At 43.3% G+C, this 21,421-nt stretch overlaps 1 protein-coding gene across 6 annotated transcripts in view; it reads right to left on the bottom strand.

Moving 5' to 3' along the window:
* Positions 1-21,421, bottom strand: part of GLDN (gliomedin) — a 67,462-nt gene that overhangs the window by 24,767 nt on the left and 21,274 nt on the right. For all 6 annotated transcript variants that reach the window (XR_012330106.1, XM_073801001.1, XM_073800999.1 and 3 more), the window contains exon 2: positions 13,323-13,374. Coding sequence is in view for 5 of the 6 variants with exons in the window: in XM_073801001.1 (XP_073657102.1) it covers positions 13,323-13,374 (52 nt within the window). In the remaining variant the exon portion in view is untranslated. The remainder of the gene's footprint in view (positions 1-13,322; positions 13,375-21,421) is intronic.

Raw genomic sequence — 21,421 nt, 5'->3', positions numbered from 1 at the left:
TGAGAGAGTAGCACTGACATATATACACTACTAAATGTAAAATAGATAGCTAGAGGGAAGCAGCTGCATAGCACAGGAAGATCAGCTCGGTACTTTGTGACCACCTAGAGGGGTGGGATAGGGAGGGTGGGAGGGAGGGAGACGCAAGAGGGAGGAGATATGGGGGTATATGTATACATACAGCTGATTCACTTTGTTGTACAGCAGAAACTAACACACACAACATTGAATAGCAGTTATACTCCAATAAGAATATATATATATATACACACATATATATCTATGTGTGTATATATATATATATAAATATATATATATAAATATATATATATATATATATATATATATATATAAAAGAAAACCACCATTTACTAAGCACTTCTGTGTGCACCAAAATCTTCCCATAAGTAGAAATCTTGATCCTTGTGTCTGCTGTGTTTGCAACCTATCTGAGGAAGGTGAATACTTTGAAACCACAATGAGATGAGGGAGCTACAGAGAAGCAAACCCCTACAGAGGTACCGGGGAAGTCTGGGCACATGGCAGTCAGAGAAGGCCCTCAGAGAGAGTGAGCCTTGAGCTGTGGCTCTGAAGACACAGTGGCCTGAGATGGCTGCAGAGGTGAGGGCTGGGCATCCCATGCAGGAGACCAGCTGGAGAAAAGGTACAGGGGTGGGAGCTTGCGTGATTCAGGGTGAGAGAAAGGAGGAAGAATGGCTCAGCTGGAGTGTGTAGAGATGAGGCTGAAGTGTATACTTGGCAGAGGGATGTGGGGCAGCAGCACTTAAAGACCAAGTGGAGGCGTGTAGACGGTATGTGCAAGGCAGTGCGGAGCTACAGTAGATTCTTAAGCAGCGGGGGATGACACTGATATCTGCGTGTGTTTGATATCCTCTCCGTAGATGGATGTGGAATAGAACTAGGGAATGAGAAGGGAAGGAAGGGGGTGGGGCAGGGAGAAAATATCCAGAGGATCTTTGTAGTTAAAGTTTGGGACAAGGTTGTAGATAAATGCGGTTGGTGACTGTAGAGTTCTAGAGGGAGCTAGACATTCGAGAGGTATTTCAGCAGAAGAATGGGCAGGACATGTCCATGTCTGATTGGGTAGGAGACAGCTGAGGAGGCCTCTCAGACGACTGAGCCTGGATACTGATGAGCCTATTTGACAGACATGAAAACTTTTGGAAGAATAAGTGTTTGAAGGTATGCTTTCAATACATACAGTCCTATGTTGGGCAAAAATGATTTGCTGAAAACGGCACAGCATTTTCTAGGGTCAGTGTAGCCTGTAGTCAGTGTGGTCAGTTTACCGCCAGATGGCACACACATGCCCTGGTAAGGAGGTGATATGGCCCTTTGAGAGCTGTCAGAAGAAATCAATCAATCGTCAGTCCCGACTGCAGATGGAGCCAAATTCAGATGTGCAGATTGGTAGAAAAAGGTAAACAAGCAAGAATCAACTGTATATAGTAGGTTTCAAGAGTTCTCAGGGAGGGATAAATTGGGAGATTGGGACTGACAATATACACACTACTATATATAAAATAGATAACTAATAAGAAACTGCTGTAGAGCACAGGGAACTCTACTCAATACTCTGTAATGATCTATATGGGAATAGAATCTAAAAACGAGTGGATATATGTATATGCATAACTGATTTACTTTGCTGTACAGCAGAAACTAACACAACATTGTAAATCAACTATACGCCAATAAAAATTAATTTAAAAAAAAGAGGACAGTCCAATAACCATTTCCATGCAGTGGAGTATTGGAGAGAGGGCCTGGCTGGAGCTGTATACTTAGGACACATTAGTTATGGCCAAGGGTATCACTATGATGAAGTGTTTAGATTAGGGTTTCTTGACACTGACTGACCTGAGATCCTTGATACCCTATGGCTACAGTTTTTACACATTTGAGGCCACAAAATCAACTAGAATGCTTGTAAAAATGCAGATACCTAGGCCCCATCTGGAGGTTCTGATTTGGTTTGGATTTAGAGTAAGGCCCAGGAACTGGCATTTTTACCAAGCACCACAGGTGTATGGGATGCAGTTGGTCCTGGGTCCCCTCGACCTGATGTGAAAAATTTCTGGGAAAAGAGTCAGTCACTCTCCTTAAAGGGGTTCCTGACCTTAGAAATATTGGGAGCTACTAGCCTTCAGGTAAGAGTGAAATGTCTGAGCCAAATTTGGGGATGTAGAGAGGGGGACATACCCCATCTGGAGGGAGGCAGGTGATAGAAGAAGCACCAGGAAAGAGAGAGTGATCTGAAGATGGAGGAGGGAAGCCAGCAGGTCTCATGCCTTGAAGCTAGAGAATTTCAGAAGAGAAAGGATGACAAACGGTTCCAAAGAGCTCAGGAGCAGAGTGCTACAGTGATGATGACTGTCCCAATATCCTGGGACGCCAACTGAGCTGCTCACGGCCCCTTACACCCAGAAGAAGCCCCAAATATAAGTCATTATAATAATGTCAAATGTCAAATGTGTGCCTACTAGCTATTTAGCAAACCATCTTTCAGAATTTTTTTTAGCTCCTGACCCTTCTCCTCTTCTGGAATAACAGACCCTCTAGGAACACGTGTGGGCAGCCACATTCATGTTAACACTGTACGCAGGGCTGTTTCCTGGGCCTGCCAGCAGTGCAGCTACACAGGACTCCACGCTAAGAAGGGAGCTCCCTGCTTGGGTTTAAATGCTCTGCAGTTGCCGTTTGGACATTCTTAACCATTTTTTCTTTGAATTTGTGCTTTGTAAGTGAAGTCTGATGGGACAGTGGAGCACGGCCCAGGGGCTTTGAGTCTTGGTTGGTATGTGGCCCTGCCTCCTATCTCCTCCCTGCCTCCCTAGGACAGATTTTCCACTGCCTGCTCCTGTGCCCCTTGACGTGTCCTCCCCACTCCCTGCCCCATCAGTGTCTGCTGCCACCTGCCACCCCAGTGGGGGCCCAGGCTCGAGTGCAGGGGAGGCTAGCGTTGGGTGTGTGCCCTGCATGCTTTTGTCCCAGGGAGCCCCTATGCCTGTGAGGGTCTGTACTCATGCAGTGAGTAGCCCATGCCTCAAGGAGTACAACATTAAGTAGCAAATAAAAAGCCCCACCATGGCAGGTCAAGAGAGGTTGTGGACGACAGGAAAAAGCCTTTTTCCTGCTTCATGAACAAGGGACCCTGCATTTTCATTTTGCACTGGGCCCTGCAAATGGTTGGGTGATTACCCCACCCAACACTCCTAGCTGGAGTTGATTAGAATTGGGTAGATGCATGGTAGGAGCTGAACCACTTAGATTTTTTTCTCCTTGCAGTCTAAAGTTGACCCACAATGTCCTTACTTATGTAAAGTAGAGGTCTGTGGACGGCCACGCACAGTGAAAACTGTCAGTCTGCAGAGAGAAGAAAATGAAGGAGAGAGAAGCAGAGATGAGGGACTGGGTGTCTGCTAGAGAGTCAGAAAGGCTGAGAGAGGAGCTGTGTGGGTTCCCAGTGGCTTTCCAGTTCCTGGCTCCAGCTCCCTGGGTCAGGCTGCTCCCACTGCCCTCCTGGTCTGTCTGTGAGATACCCTTCTGTCTCATGAGGCAAGCTTTGTTTTCACCAGACTGGGTTTCATTGTCATCTTCCTGGACCCACAGACAGACTGCGTTTCCCTGCCTTCCTTCCATGGTGGGGGTGGGGAAGTGAAATACCTCCAGGCCTGACCTTTTAAAGCACCCAATGGGTGCCATCCTTTGTTCTCCTCTCTTCCCTTGGGAGTGACCTTGGTGCCTGGTGCTCAGATGATGGAGCTACAAGACAGCAGCACTTGGATCTCTGAGTCCCCAGAACTGCCTAGGAGAGTCACCCAAATTTCGCTGGACTTTGTGCAGTGGGAAATAAGCCTTTGCTATGTTAAGCCACTGAGATTTTAAGGTTTAATTTTTACCAGAGCATGACCAAACCTAGCTTGACAAATACATCCCTCTATCTTTTTAATAATTTATAATCTCTCACCCACTTTTCCTCAGATAAGCTCTAATGGGTCCCTGCTACAAGCAAACAGTAGAATCTTAATCGAGACAGGATATATAGGCACCAGAGTTATGGGAAGTGAACAATAAAGAAGTGTAAGTCTCACTTCCTGTCTTCAAGGACAGGAGCTGACCAGTGGCTAACGCTACAGGCTTCTGAAAAACCTGACTCCTTGGATCCTCCCACCACAGCCATTCCAAGTCATAGGAGAAGATGTTTATCTCTAATTTCCATTTAGTAGCCTCCCTTTTCACCCTGGATTGGTGTCAGAACTGATGTTGCCTGACCCAAGTGACCTGCTTAGCACATCAATGACCACAGAGGAAGTGGCTACACATTTCCCAAAGCCTTGCTGGTAGAGGAAAATAAGAAGCCAAAAAATCTAAATAGATTTATCATTGCAACAAAAAGAATAAAACACATAGGCATAAACCTACCTAGGGGCACAAAAGACCTATATGCATGAAACTATAAGACACTGATGAAAGAAATTAAAGATGATACAAACAGATGGAGAGATATACCATGTTCTTGGATTGAAGAATCAACATTGTGAAAATGACTATACTACCCAAAGCAATCTACAGATTCAATGCAAACCCTATCAGACTACCAATGGCATTTTTCACAGAACTAGAACAAGAAATTTCACAGTTTGTATGGAAACACAAAAGACTCTGAATAGCCAAAGCAATCTTGAGAACGAAAAACGGAGCTGGAGGAATCAGGCTCCCTGACTTCAGACTATACTACAAAGCTACAGTAATCAAGACAATATGGTACTGGCACAAAAACAGAAAGATAGATCAATGGAACAGGATAGAAAGCCCAGAGATAAACCCAGGCACATATGGTCACCTTATCTTTGATAAAGGAGGCAATAATAAACAATGGAGAAAATACAGCCTCTTCAATAAGTAGTGCTGGGTAAACTAGACAGCTACATGTAAAAGAATTAAATTAGAACACTTCCTAACACCATACACAAAAATAAACTCAAAATGGATTAGAGACCTAAATGTAAGGCCAGACACTATCAAACTCTTAGAGGAAAACTTAGGCAGAACATGCTATGACATAAATCATAGCAAGGTCCTTTTTGACTCACCTCCTAGAGAAATGGAAATAAAAACAAAAACAAATGAGACCTAATGAAACTTAAAAGCTTTTTCACAGTGAAGGAAAACATAAACAAGATGAAAAGACAACCCTAGAATGGGAGAAAATATTTGCAGATGAAGCAACTGACAAAGGATTAATCTCCAAAATATACAAGCAACTCATGCAACTCAATGTCAAGAAAACAAACAACCCAATCCAAAAATGGGTGGAAGACCTAAACAGACATTTCTCCAAAGAAGATATACAGTCTGTCAACAAACATGTGAAAAGATGCTCAACATCATTAATCATTAAAGAAATGCAAATCACAACCACAATGAGGTGTCACCTCACACCAGTCAGAATGGCCATCACCAAAAATCTACAAACAATAAATGCTGGAGAGGGTGTGGAGAAAAGGGAACCCTCTTACACTGTTGGTGGGAATGTAAATTGATACAGCCACTATGGATAACAGTATGGAGGTTCCTTAAAAAACTAAAAATAGAACTACCATAAGACCCAGCAATACCCTGAGAAAACCAAAATTCAAAAAGAGTCATGTACCACAATGTTCACTGCAGCACTATTTACAGTAGTCAGGACATGGAAGCAACCTAAGTGTCCAATTGACAGATGAATGGATAAAAAAGATGTGGCATATATATACAATGGAATATTACTCAGCCATAAAAAGAAACGAAATTGAGTTATTTGTAGTGAGGTGGAAGGACCTACAGTCTGTCATACAGAGTGAAGTAAGTCAGAAAGAGAAAAACAAATATTGTATGCTAACACACATATATGGAATCTAAAAAAAAAAAAAAAAAGGTTCTGAAGAACCTAGGGGCAGGACAGGAATAAAGATGCAGACGTAGAGAATGGACTTGAGGACAAGGGGAGGGGGAAGGGTAAGCTGGGATGAAGTGAGAGAGTGGCATGGACATATATACACTACCAAATGTAAAATAGCTAGCTAGTGGGAAGCAGCTGCATAGCACAGGGAGATCAGCTCAGTGCTTTGTGACCACCTAGGAGGGTGAGATAGGGAGGGTGGGAGGGAAACGCAAGAGGGAGGAGATATGGGGATATATGTATACATATAACTGATTTGTTATACAGCAGAAACTAACACAACATTGTAAAGCAATTATACTCCAATAAAGATGTTAAAAAAAGTTAAATTATTAAAAAAGAAAAAGGAGACATGTACCACAGTGTTCATTGCAGCTCTATTTACAATAACCAGGACATGGAAGCAACCTAAGAGTTCATTGACAGATGAATGGGTAAAGAAGATGTGGCATATATATACAATGGAATATTACTCAGCCACAAAAAGAAGTGAAATTGAGTTATTTGTAGTGAGGTGGATGTGCCTAGAGTCTGCCATATAGAGTGAAGTTAAGTCAGAAAGAAAAACAAATAACCGTATGCTAACACATATATATGGAATGTAAAAAAAAATGGTTCTGACGAACCTAGGGGCAGGACAGAAATAAAGTTGTAGACGTAGAGAATGGACTTGAGGACATGGACAGGGGGAAGGCCAAGCTGGGACGAAGTGACCGAGTAGCACTGACATATATACACAACCAAGTGTAAAATAGATAGCTAGTTGGAAGCAGCTGCAAAGCACAGGGAGATCAATTCGGTGCTTTGTGACCACCTAGAGGGGTGGGATAGGGAGGGTGGGAGGGAGACGCAACAGGGAGAATATATGGGGATATATGTATACGTATAGCTGATGCACTTTGTTATACAGCAGAAACTAACATAACATTGTAAAGCAATTATACTCCAATAATGATGTTAAAAAAAAAAGAAAAGAAAGTAAGGCCTGGTTCTGCTGCCAAAGGAAGAGCTAGTGAAAGATGCAACTTCATAAACCTGATATTTCCAGGCCTGGAACACCTCCGAGGTCTGTAGTCTTGACTCTTTCCTACTCCTGCTCCCAGCAAGGACTCCCTGGGGCTCAGGATTCATGCGAGCCACAGCTTCAGTGCCAGAGAGGAGCTCTGGCCAGAGTGGGGGTGATCCCCTCTTTCCCTTGGGAGGCAGGCATGCTTGGCTTTCCTTACGGGATGGCCTGACAGGGTCCAAGCCCGAATCCACATTTGGAGCCCGAATCCACCAACACTAAAACAACTTGCTAGTTTGCTCAGTGAGGCCAGTTGAGTGAGAACATCATCAGCTACACTAGCTGTTCTGAGAATGGCCTATCCATTTGTTTACCAAGGGTTGAACTGTCTACAGATTTGAGGCCTCAGTTCCCACCCTCTGTGTTGCTGGTCCATCCTCTGCAACCACCCCTGCTGCCAGCTATTCTGCCAGTCCCAGGGCACCTGACATGGGAAAGTATGTATCTTTCCTCACATGCCCCCATTAAACTGAAGCTTTGGTCCAATCTCATTTATTTGGTGCATTTCAACTTTGGATTATGACCATGGCAACCTTAAAAATGAGTACAGTAGGGATGGCAAATACGTTTTTTTGTTTTTAATTTCATTTTTTTTTGCCACGTTGGGTCTTAGTTGCGGCACGCGAGCTCTTTGTTGCGGTGCATGGGCTTCTCTCTAGTTGTGGCGTGCGGGTTTTCTCTTCTTTAGCTGTGGCGTGCAGGCTCCAGGGCGTGTGGGCTCTGTAGTCGTGGCGGGTGGGTTCCAGAGTGCGTGGGCTCTGTAGTTTGCAGCACGCGGGCTCTCTAGTTGAGGCGTGTGAGCTCAGTAGTTGTGGTGCGTGGACTTAGTTGCCCCGTGGCATCTTAGTTCCCTGACCAGGAATCGAACCCGTGTCCCCTGCATTGGAAGGCGGATTCTTTACCACTGGACCACGAGGGAAGTTCCAGCAAATAGCTTTTATTTCAAGTGCCAATTCTAATCAATTAGTACAACTTTCTGCAACACCAGAAAAGAATGACCTGAGACCCAAGGCCATGCTTGGCAGCAACTGTGATCCACTATTGATGTCTGCCTGGAAATAGGATAAGAAGTGTTAGCACTGGGTTGGAGTCTCGTGGCTGCAAGGAGAATGGGCACTGTGGATTTCAAGCAACTCTGTTGCAACAAGCAGTTCAGCAATATTATGGTTTAGAGATTTTCCAACAAGCCCCTATGTGGAGGCCACTGGAGGTGAAGAATTACCCAAGACTTGCCTTCTTCAAGATATCTGCTCTTCCAGAAGATATGCTTCTGGGGTCCCAAGGAAACCTGGGCTCAGGGGTAAGATGCATCCAGAAAACCACATGTCATTTGACAAACTCTGCACTAGCAAAAACCCCAGACTACTCTAGCTAGTGAAGTGCCCTCACTATTCACCTGAGATGTCACCAGCTGCACAAAACTACACGGCATCTGTCTTTGTCCCCAGAGCAACCACACCTGAGTCCTGGGAAAGGGACAGGAATGGGGTTTCATGGTCACAGCTGGACTAGCCTCAAGTCACATGCACCTGCTTTTTTAAAGATGAATCCAGTGTGGAGCTACATCTTGTTCTCAGGCCCCAAGCCCAGGGTCTGCCCTGGCAATCCTTCCTGAAGGCATTTTCTGGGAGTTCTGGACCAAGGCTCTCTGCCCCTCTCCCCGAAGTTCCCCAATTCAGTCCTGGGTCCTGTCATCTCCCCGCCCCCAATCCAGGCAGCTTGGCCTATCCCTAGGTACCTCTTTGCCTTTCAACTTGCACTTTTCACACCTAAGTTTTAATTGAAGGGCTTTCTGTGTAAAAGGAGGCCCAATTTCAAGCTATCATGAAAAATGAAGGGGCTGGCATTTGAAAAGCATTTTTAGGTGCCAAAGAATAACCTCCTCAACCCATTTCCAGCATAGATGCGATCCCGCCAGTCTCTCCTAAGTGGTCTCAATAGCTCCAGCCCACATTCACTGAACAGCTTGGCTCTCATTCTATCACTATAAAATTCAGAAAGAAAGAGGCTTTTCCTGTGCCTCTCAACAGGGCTTTTGTGCCTGTAATTCCATCCATTTGAGCATTTCTCTAGCGCTCATTACTGTCACACACGGGGACGCTGAAAAGGGACTCCCGGAGATGGAAGAAAGGTGCTTAAGCCACAAGGGTTTCAGAATAAAGGATCAAGCTGTTCTGAAGATATTTAATTTTCTGTGAGGGCTGAAATGTGACTTGAGTAACTCAATTAGCATTTTCTAAGAAGCCACAGGATTATGGCTTTTCTCTCTGAGGCTAAACTAAGCGAACAAGAGTCAGACCTGGACACAGAGTTCCTCAGAGAAGCATCTTTCTTACCAGCCCACCACTCCTATTAATCACTTACATAAATCACAGGTTTAGTCATTCAACAGACTCAACCAGAGTTGAGCTCCGAACACACAGCAGGTAACGAGAGGTACTGGGGAGAATATTGCAGAAGAGGTTTCTTATAACTGCACACACACTGTGCACTGTGAAGTGACCAGGACCTCCCCAGAGCCTGGGGCCATAGACTGAGGAGATCCAACACAAGCTTCAGATGGCTTCAAAGTCTTGTGGTTATCTTTAAAGTCCATGAGAGCTGTGCATTTACTCCATAAAAGGATTTTTTCTTTCTTTTTTAAATTGAAGTAGAGTTGACCTACAATATTATATTAGTTTCAGACACACTACATAGTGATTCAACATTTATATACATTATAAATTGATCACCATAAGTCTAGTAATTTGTCACAGTACAAAGTTACTGCAATAATATTGACTATATTCCCTATGCTGGACACTACATCCCCATGACTCATTTATTTTATAACTGGAAGTTTGTACCCCTTAATCTCCCTCACTTACCCCCTAACCCCCCTTTCCTCCCTGTTTGTTCTCTATATCTGTGAGTCTGTTTCTGTTTTATGTTTGTTCATTTGTTTTGTTTTCTAGTTTCCACATATAAGTGAAATCATACAATATTTGTCTTTCTCTGTCAGACTTATTTCACTTAGCATATTACCCTCTAGGTCCATCCATTTTGCCGCAAATGGGAAAAATCTCATTCTTTTTTTTTTTTTTTTTTTTGTGGTACGCTGGCCTCTCACTGTTGTGGCCTCTCCTGTTGCGGAGCACAGGCTCAGGACGCGCAGGCTCATCGGCCATGGCTCACGGGCCCAGCCGCTCCGCGGCATGTGGGATCTTCCCGGACCGGGGCATGAACCCGTGTCTCCTGCATCGGCAGGCGGACTCTCAACCACTGAGCCACCAGGGAAGCCCTCATTCTTTTTTAGTGGCTGAGTAGTATTCCATTGTATATATATATCACATCTTCTTTAGCCATTCATCTATCAATGGGCACTTAGGTTGCTTTCATATTTTGGATATTGTAAATAATGCTGCAATGAACATAGGGGTTCCTTCTGGCTATGAAGTTTCTGCTGAAAAATCAGCTGATAGTCTTATGGGGGGTTCCCTGTACATAACTAGTTTTTTATTGCTGCTTATAAGATTCTTTAACTTTTGACATTTTAATTATAATGTGTCTTGGTGTGGGCCTCTTTGGGTTCATCTTTCTGGGGATTCCCTGTGCCTCCTGGACTTGGATGTCTATTTCCTTTGCCAAGTTAGGGAAGTTTTCAGATATTATTTCTTCAAGTAGGCTTTCTGTCCCTTTCTCTCTCTCTCTCTTCTTCCTATGGGACCCCTGTAATTCAAATGTTTGCTTGACCCAGAGGTCCCTTAAATTATCTCATTGTTTAAAATTCTTTTTCTTTTCACTGTTTTGATTAGGTGATTTTCACTATTCTGTCTTCCAGATTGCTGATCTGTTCTGCATCCTCTAATCTGTTATTGATTCATTCTAGTGTATTTTTCATTTCAATTATTGTATCCTTCAGTTCTGATTGGTTCTTTTTTATATTTTCTTTCTCTTTGTTGAAATTCTCACTGAGTTCATCCATTGTTCTCTGGAGTCAGTGGGTATCTTTATGACTATTACTCTGAGCTCTTTATCTTATAAATTGCTTATCTCTGTTTAATTTAGTTCCTTTTCTGATGTTTTGTCTTGTTTTTTCATTTGGAAGGTATTCCTTTGTCTCTTTATTTTGCCTAACTCTCTGTGTTTGTTTCTATGTATTAGGGATGTTGGCTAAATCTCCTAGTCTTGCAAGAGTGGCCTTATGTGAAAGGTGTCCTGTGGGGCTCAGTGGTGCAATCCCCCCTGGTCACCAGAGCACTGCTGTGGGCATGCTGATGCACGGGACTGGCCTCAGTGCAACTGACTTCGAGGCCAGTCTGGGACTATTGTGGGTGCTCTGTGGTACGGGGCTGGCCCCCTGGAGTGGGAGCCACTTTGGAGGGATGCTGGTGCCAGCCAGGGCTGCCCAGCGGTTGGGGCAGGGCAGAAAGTGTTTTGGAGGGACCAGCTGGAGTGGGTCCTCAGGGGAAAGTCAGGGTGGGGCACACAGTGTTAGTCAGGTTGATGGACAGTGACAGAAATGGTGCCTGCCAGTGCTTCCATCCCCAGAACCCTGCCCCTCCAGCACACGCCTTAAAATTCATCAGTGAGTCTCCTTCTCATGTGACCCAAGCACTTTCAAGCTGCTGCCTCTGTGCTGGGAGTCAGAGTGAATGAATGTGTGTGAAAGCCCCTCAGGAGAGTCTCAGTCTCCCACAGCCCTTCCACTCGCCTAAACGTAAACCTTACTGGTTTGCAAAGCCAGGCATTATGGGGGCTTGTCTTCCCAGTACAGATCTCCCAGGCTGGGGAGCCTGATGTGGGGCTTGTAGCCCTTGCTCCTCAGGGGGAATCTCTGTGGCTGTGACATCCCTCCTGTGTGTGGGTTGCTGCACTGGGGGTGTGGGTTGGACTAGACTGTGTCTCTGTCACTCCTGCCTGTCTCACTGCGTCCTTTGCTTTCTATTCTTAGTTTAGAAAATCTGTTCTGCTAGTCTTCAGGTGGTTCTCAGAGATAGTTGTTCTATAAGTAATTGTAGTTTCGGTGTGTCTTTGGGAGGGAGTGAGCTCAGGGTCTTCCCACTCTGCCCTCTGGATGTGGACCTCTCCCTAATACACATTTAATGCAAAAATAATTTCCCTCTGTTTCCTCAGAATGCTACACCCCCTTCTCAGAGGCAGGAAATGCAGTGTCTGAAATTAGGCACCGTAGGCCCATCCTTGGGCCTGGTTAGTGCCTGGCTGGGGCAGAGGGTGATGAATTGGGTGACTGGCCTCAGCACAAGGTACCACACATTTCTAATTACCCAAGATCAAGTTATTTTCCATGGCCATATTGAAAATATTATTATTTTTCATAATTACATTATAATTGGTTTTTAGCCCAGTAAAAACATATGGTAAAAGCAAACCAACATGTATTTTCATAACCTAAAGAGTTCCTAGGTATTCATTCTGTCCCTGGCCCATTGGCCAGCAAAGGTGCTCCCCACATGAGCTTCTGAAGGGCAGGAGGCAGGCGTCCCTGCCCTGAGACAAGAGGCTGGTCTCTCTCAGACTCTGGAATAATCACATCAAGACCATTCCCCTGGGACTTCCCTGGCGGTCCAGTGGTTAAGACTGTGCTTCCACTGCAGGGGGTGTGGGTTCAATCTCTGGTCAGGGAACTAAGACCTTGAGCAGCCAAAAGAAAACACGAAAAAAGACCACTGTGCTCTTCCCCTGCCCCATCCACCAGCCATTCCAGGTCCTAAGGCTTGATGTGCCTTGAGGTTAATTCCCTCCCTCCTTTCTACTTGTCCTTGATTCACTGCGTGGAGGGGGACAGAGTATGACCAACCTCCAGTCCCACCCAGCACATAGTAGGCACCACACAAAGCACTCTTCATAAAAAGTATTTTCTTAACTAATTAGCGGTTTGCATCTAGAGCTTCCCATTCAAGCTGTATGTATGATATAGGGAAATAATTACTTCTGGTAAGAGCTCTCTACTATTTAGCGAGGTCTTTTTCCTTTCTTTTCCCGTTTAAAAAACTAATGGAAATAAGGAAAACATCAATGACCTCAGTTCAGGGTACCACATATTTCTAATTACCCAAGACCTAGTTATTTTCCATGGCTGTATTTCTGTGGCAATACCAAAAATATTATTATTTTTCAAAATTATATTACTATTGATTTTCAGCCCATTGAAAACATCTGGTATACAAGTAAATCAACATATATTTTTATAACCTAAGGAGTTCCTAGGCGTTCATTCTGCCCCAGCCCTTTGGCCAGCATATGTGTTTCCCGCATAAGCTGCTCTTGGTCAGTGCTCGGCCAGCCTACCTGTCAGGCAGATACCCCTGGTGCTGTTGCACAGGTCCACCATCACTCGGATCTGCAGGAAGAGAGAACCATTAATAGCGGTATGGTAGGCAGTGGACCCTGAACTTGCCCTTTATTCAGACAAGCAGAAAGCAATGATAAAAATTAACAAAATAACTTCAGGAGAATATGTAGAAGTCTGAGGAAAAGTTAACCTAAAACTGAAAAGAAACCCTTAAAAGATCTAAAGATTTTTTTTATATCTGCAGCTCATCTATCAACATTGTCAACAGAATCTCCTTGATTTCTACCAAACTCTGAGAAGGCCGAGGATGGGGAAGGAATCGCCAAATCTACAGCCAGGCTGGCCCCCACAGTGTCTGAAGGGCTCAATCTGTGGGTCTGAATAAAGAGGGCTGGTGAGCTTAGCAGTCAGAAGCAAACACTTAACTATCTGAGTGAGTACGGGTGAGGTACTTAACTCCTTGACACTTTGGTTTCCTCTGAAATTGTAGATTATATGAGTAGCTGTCTTGAGGGTTAGGCAGCTCCATGTCTGGCATGTGGAAACTGCCCTTAGAGGAGTGATTCTCATGCCATGTGGACAATGCCTACTTGCCACTGGATGGCCACCTGGAATACATGGTCACTGCATTGTGGTACCATCCTGACACCTGGTTCCCACACACCACTTTACACTCCTCCCCCCATGGATTTTCCACGCTGCTGCTAATGAGCTTCACAAAACCCAAATCTGATCAGGTCAGTCCTGCTTCAAACACTTTTGTGACTCCTTGCTGCTCTGAAGATACAGCAAAATTCCTCCTTCTCCGGCCTCAGCTCACACCATTCCCCCCTCCCTTTCTGTTCTATAGTTCCACTCTGCCTCAGTTTGCTCATCTGTAAAATGGGATATTTGTAGTACTTACATCTTAGGATTGTTGTGAAGCTTTAGTAAAGTTATATGTGAAGCTCTTAGAACAGTGCCTGGCATGTAGGAAGCACACACAAAAGTGTTTTCTGTTTTGTGGAGGCAGCAGAGAGTGCAGATAGAGGCATGAATCCTGAAGTCAAACTGTTTGTGTTCTAATCATGGCTTTGCCATTCACAAGCAGTGTGACCTTGGGAAAATTACTTAACCTCTCTGTGCTGCAGTGTCCTTGTCTGTAAATGGAGTTAACAGTACCTACCTTACTTAAAGCATGGTTATGTGGATAAATGAGTGAATACATGCAATACTCTTACAACAGGGCCCGGCATATGATAAGCAAACTCTATTTATGCTACTCTTTTGATGGTTCCTTGGATATGCCTGGAATGACTTAGTTAATTTATCAATTTACCATCCAAGAATTTAAAATTTATACATAGAGCAATTTTTAGACCCAAATAATGTGGCATTTCAAAACTGTGGGAAGAAACATTATTAGTTGGGAAATGGAGTTGAGACAGCTGGATAGAAATGTGGGGAAAAATTAAAAAGATGGATCCCTATTTCACTCCTTACACTAAACAAGTTAAGTGAGCCCCATTAATCAAAAAATTCAAAGTTAAAAACAAACTAGTGAAAATACTGAAGGCAACCTTGGGAAAAATATTTATAATGGTATTAGAGTAGGAAAGACTTTTCTAAGAAAGAAACAACCCTCATGCTATATATAGGAAAAATGTGATAAATTCAACTGTCTAATAATTAAAAATTTCTGCAAGAGGTAAAATATTACAAACAATAACAAAGGAGAAACACAAACTTAGAAAAATAATTGCAAAGGGCTTGTATATAAAGAGCTGTTACAAAGCAATAAGTAAAGGGAAAAAAACAAAAACAAAGGAAAATGGGCATTGGAACCAGGCAGAAAGTTCAAAGAAAAAAAATAGTGCCTTATCTTCACTTACAGTTGAAGAAAAACATCAAATAATGAAATACTATTTTTACTTCTTAGGTTTGCTAATAAGAATAACAGAGCACTTCTCACAAGGGTGTCAGGAAAGTAGCACTCTCATATTGTGTTGATGGAAATGTAAAGGGATACTGCCTCTTTGGATGGCATTTTGACAATATCTACTAAAATTTAAATGGATCTACATTTTGACTCATCAATTACACTTTGAGATTTATTCTACAGATACACTCATATATGCATGAGAAGATGTAAGTACAAAGACGGTTGTTGCAAAAATGTGGGCAAAAGCAAAAACTAGAAACAACCTAAATAATTATCAGTGAGGTCTGGTTAGAGAAATTGTAGCATATTCACATAAGGAAATACTGTGAAAAAGAGTAAATTTAAATCCATAAAGCTGATATTGAAAGATCTCCAAGATAAACGAAAAAATACAAGGTACAGAACAGTATGTATAGTGTCCTTTCATTTATATAAAAAAAGTAGTACATACGAAAATGCTACTTTATGCTTCTCTCTTGCTGCTTTCCAGATTCTCTCTTTGTCTTTGACTTTCTAGAATATTTCTGGAGAGAAACCTAAGAAGGAGAACTGAAACCTAAAAACTCCTCCTCAAGTAAGGAGCAGTAGAGAGCCAGGGTCAGAGGGAGCTATACTAAGCATGATTGGCCCTTCTGTTTTATTCAAAATTTTCGCTGATTTCTCTCTCAATTAAACTCTTTGTAAAAAGAACATGTTTTGGTTTGAAGGGAAAATTTGTTTTGTCTTCTACCTAGGTTTATTTTGTTTGCTAGGAGATCCAGAGGGAAACTTGTACGGTATTTACTTTTTGTGAAGTGTGTCAGCAGGTGCTTACTAACTGCTTTAGAAATTTATTGTGAAATATATCATACATGTCACAAAAATATGAAAGGTGTGCCAACAGTTTAAAGATGAATAATAAAACAAACATGTATACACCACCTTCAGCTAAGCAAGGCTTTAGAGCATCCCAGGTGCCCCTCAGAAAACACACCCTTCCCTCCCAGACACAACCACTCCCTGAGCTGAAGTATATTGGGCCATGAAACTCTCCCTTTTGTACAGATAGCAACAGAGAGGCTTAGCGAGGTGAGGTCATTTATTCGGTCACACAGCTTGCTCTTGGAAAAGACAGGCTCAGCTCCAGGTTTCCTGATTCCAGGTTTACTGCACTTTCTATTATGGCTCTGATGAGTATCTTAATGTAACCAGAAGAAATTTCGATTCACTGTGTTTAGTCACACTCATAAATTAATGCAATCAGCTGCACTACAAAATTTATCATCTTAAAAAATGTATAATTGTCCATTGAGAGGACCATTAGAGGCTTCACAATGCTTCATCTGTTGCCTGGGGGATCACAGCAGAAGGAGTAGTTAGAAACAACAGAAGCATCAATAGGGAAAATTAACCTTTCTCTCTTTTATGCTCATCACTGGTCTGCAGTTGGCACAGCTTCTATAAAAAATGATGAAGAAGGAGTTTTCATTCCCTGATCTTTTGGCTTCATTTATATGCTAAAAGTTAATTTAGATAAATTGTGTTAATCTTCACTCGGGAATATTCTTTTAACAAACATGGTCTATATAAGATTGTACCAAGGTAAAACATGGTATGAAAAGGTATGGCCATAAGAAAATCAGAAACTTTTTTTTTTTCCTGATAATAATGATTAAGAGTTTGGAAGAAAATAAGAAAAGTCAAAATTGAAAGTCACAAAATCTAGCTTGTCAAATTAAGGAGTCATATTTGGTATACAAGGCTTCCTAGATCTTGATTTAGGATTTGAGAACGGTGAAGCTGGAAGAGGTCTTAGAGCTCATTGTCCTGGGGGTGTCAGGCAGGACCCATCCAGGAGGTGGCCCTGCCCCTTGTCGAGGCCATCTCCCCCTGCTCTCCCCCATTGCTCTGCTCCAATCACACTGGCCATCATCACTGGTCTTTGCCATGCCTTATAAGGCATGGGGACTTGTTTTCAGCTTTGACAACATATGGCAGCAATGGGAGAAAAGACAGCCAAAATGGGTCCCATTAGTGGCCTGACCAGACCTTCCAGTTTTCTCTCTGGATACAGAACTGGTCTCACTGGATCAGTAGGACTCATGGGATCTTAGGAAATTCATGGGCAAGGAAGGGGCCCCTGAAGAAAAGTAATGGACTTCTTGCTAATCTGGCATCAGATGGCTTGAGCTGGATCTAATTCAAACTAAAAATAGATGGGACTAATTTGGCAGCCTCTATGAGAAAGAAAATGCTATGAACTGGGAATCTCACTTGCAGGAAGCTTATACAAGGATATCTGGGCAAGAATGCTTATTGCAACATTGTGATGGCAAAGGCATGCAAAAAATCTAAATGTTCACCAGTAAGGCACTTGTTAAACAGATGAGAAAGAATGAAGTAGATCTATATGTACTAATCTGGAAAGATGGCCTTGGCATACTGTTAAGTGATAAAAGCAAGGTGCAGCCCAAGCCATATAACACAATACAACTTTTTGGTTGAAAAAGAATATTTAGATATGTCTGGATAAGCACAGAGAAAAGTTGGAAGGCTCATGAACCAAACCATTAACAGATTTTTTTTCTCCTGGAGACTGAGACCAGGAGATAAAAGGGGGATTTTCATTTCTTAGTTTGTATTGTTTTAAAAGATATGTTGGGATTATGGGTGAATTTTACTTTGCTATGCTTTTAATAATTCAGAGAGAGAGAAGAGAGCATGCAAGCATTATATGAAGCCAAAAGATGGGTCTAATGATCCAGCTTTCCCGGGAATCCAAATATCATGCCTTCACAATAACCCCCATCACTTGGAATAACCTGGACAGATCTCTGTTGCTTCTAGACAAATGGACATAGAATGAACTAGAACAGCTGTCTAGTGAGTTTCAAATTGTTCATTAGTCATAAGATTTTTCTTTTTCCCACATAAATTGCCAACCCTCCAAATAAAAAAACAAATAGAATGAAGCTAGTCTGGGTTAACTTATCTGTAAAATGAGAGGGTTGGACTAGATAGATGATTTCAAACTCTGCTCCCAGGAGGAATCAGGGGAGGAAGTGGGGAGGGACACCTGGAGACCTAGAGTCAGGGGAGGAGGGATAAGAAAGCTGAGGTCCAAAGAAAGCAAGTGAAGTAGCTGGCCCAGCCTCCCCTAGCTGGTTCCAGAATAGAGTCCTGGAACATCCTGGAACAGTCCTCCGCATCTACTTTTTCATACCATTTAGCCTTTGCAAAAGGAATTGTCTGAAATTCAACAGGAAATGCAAATTTTTGCTTTAGTTTACTTTGAATGTGAATAAGATATTAGATTTTTACCAGTTGATTATGCATCAACTTCAAGAAATCTCTTCTGTGCAAAAGAGAAAGGTTTAATCAAAAGTGTTTCTCATCAGGATGAATAGAGCTAAATGCCGTGTGCTGCCACTGATCATCAGAACACAAAACCTCAGGTGGTTGGCTGGCCTCCCTCTTGAACTCCCTTCCTCTCACCTTTTACTCTCAGGACTGATTCACGAAAAAGTAAGGGAGCAAACCTGCCTGTCATCACCAGTTTATGTATTGCTAAAATAATGTGTCCTGTCATGGCTCCTCTGAAGTTCCCCAAGTACAGGTTCTGGTTTGCTGGGGGGAACAATGTTTAAATTCCAAGTCACCTTTCAGATCTGACCTATTTTGTAACTTAAATTCCATTTTCTTAGACAACTGAATACCCTTTATGGTGCTCCTTAATTATGCAAATTGCTGTTATTTTGTGTACACAAATGATCCTTTAGAAAACATTGAGCTATGAATGTGGTGGCCCAGCTGCTGCAGGTTTAGACCACAGGTATTGGCGGAAGTCCTCATGGGGTCTGAAGCTGCGGTGAGCTACCCTGGACTCATCCCTCTGAAAGGCAGGAATTCACACTGGGACCAAGACGTGGTGATGACAATCTGCAAACCCCAACAGGAAGGTGGGGTTTGCTATGTACGGGGTGAAATACTGAGTCACGACCTTCTTCCTGCAGCTTCACAGGAAGATCAGCCAAAGGTCTAGGCATTTGTCGCAAGTGAACAAACCCTGGCCATCCCACACTAATGGCCTGGGGCCGAGTGCTCTTGTCAGTTGAAACTGGTATCCTCGGAGCCCAGCTAAATCCTAACGAGTCTTCCCCAAAGACACCCATTCCCACTAACTGCCCCCTTTACAGCCCAGCAGCATCACCACATGGCTGCTTGTTGGCACGCTCTGTCATGTTTTTCGGGCTCCTCAACCAGATAGGCTCCTATTGGTAGAGACGTACTCTTCCTGTACACCGCATTCACTCATCTGGTCCCTTTGCCAGCATTAGAATGGCATTGAGCACATAGTAGATATTCAATAAATACTTCATTATTGACTACTCAATCAATTGGGAGGGGAATGTGCTCTTCAACCAAAGATATTATTCCTTTTTTCACCAGCAGTATATGGGAACCGAACATCTAGCATGTGGTTACCTGTTTCTCTTTGTGCCCGTTTGCTTAAGATAAACTTTTTGGCAAACACTCCACTAATCCTTAGAAAATAGGAGCTTGGAGATGCTAGGGTTATCCTATAGGGTCCCTGATACATGGCTAACAGAAAATAACAGAAACACTTCATGCTGTCTTGAGTAGAAATACCTGGTTAGGGCTGAGTTGGCCAGGTAGAGACTGGGGTGCTGAATGAAAAGGAGTCTCAAACATCAATGAAAATGCAATGCCATAGGGAAAACATGGTATTCCCCAGCTCTTCCTGCTTTGCTAAGTAGATCAGAATGGAGTTGAAGACCAGCCTGCCCTCCAAGGAGCAGGGGTCTCAGACTACTTGTCCCTAAGGCATTTATTTTCCTGAGTAGCTTACAAGGGCTGAACTGAATTGCTAGTGACGGTGCGGCCTCCCATTGCCCTCTTTCTCACCCTGCCTCAGTAATTGCCTGGATTCTCTAATAAAATGCTGAACAAACAGTTAACATGTATTGCTTTAGAGTCCACCCACAGCCTTGGCCAGCCCTCTTGCACACAAAGGCTGGGGAGTCACAGAAGTTGAAGCAGCTCAGGCTGGGCCCAGGCCTCCTCAGCAATCCCAGTTGGAAGGGGCAGTTCCAGCAAATGCCCTCACCCAGTGTCTCCGGCAAGATTACTTTCAGCTCAGATCAGGGCCTGGGGGAACAGCCCTGTGACATTTATTAACCCTGGGGACACCTAAAAATGCATGACAGAAGTCCCTGAAGGAGTAATTCCTTCCCCGGCTGTGCTTGGAGGCCTTCTTTAGGTCTGACCTGATGGGGGAGATGAGTGACTTGCTTCTTGTTGGCTGAGCAGAATCCCCTACTAGCTCCCCAGCCCCTTGACAAAACAGGACTCATGGCAATACTTACCCCAAGGAGTGGCTGTGAGGAGTAAATGAAGGAGTCCTTATAAAAACAGCTTTTTGGTGTTCGTACTAGTGTTACATAAACATGATTTCTCATGATTTGAATGTAAATCAGCTGATTCTGCTTTTTAAAAAATCGTCAATTCATACTATTTTAATCAAAGCCTGATTACTAGCTTCGAAATGTAAAACAGAGTAGGATTTATAGAAATAGCCAGATATAAATTGATAATTGCCCTAACCCATTAAATATAAGCCTCGATTGGTATTATAACTCTCTTCCTAAACCATTCCCTTCTCCCACCAGGAGCCCCTCAGGTGCCAGCAAGCCCCAGTTCTCAGCCTTGTCCTGTCTGCAGTTCAAGCAGCTGCCTCTCAGGAATGGCCTGTCCTTTTGCATTTCCTTCTGTCGCCTGCTTAGTTGGGAGCTGCTGACAGCCTGGACTCCTCACGCTAACATGCTGACCCGGCTCCAGAACCAGGAGTGATGGGCCACTCTCAGAGGAGGCTCAGAACGCCTTCTCCCACTACCTCCTGTGCTCACACCTTTCTTCCTCCAGGTCGGAGATAGACCCAAACATGGAGACAACATGATGTTTTATGTACTTATACTGCATCTCATCCTGACACAGTTCTCCCCCAGTCATAAGAAAAAGTAGCAGCTAAAAATCAAGTTACTAAGTTCAAATCCAACTTTAAGAAGTTGTTTTGTATTGAATTGCCTATTTTCAAGCCCAGCAATTGTACAATTTATTCTGGCGAGTTGTTTCTTAGAGGGGAAAAGCTCTTTCTATCTCTGTGTATTTTAAACA

This window comes from Tursiops truncatus, chromosome 2, assembly GCF_011762595.2.
Source record: "Tursiops truncatus isolate mTurTru1 chromosome 2, mTurTru1.mat.Y, whole genome shotgun sequence".
Taxonomy (NCBI): Eukaryota; Metazoa; Chordata; class Mammalia; order Artiodactyla; family Delphinidae; genus Tursiops; species Tursiops truncatus.
This window is presented reverse-complemented; position numbering and strand designations above follow the sequence as displayed.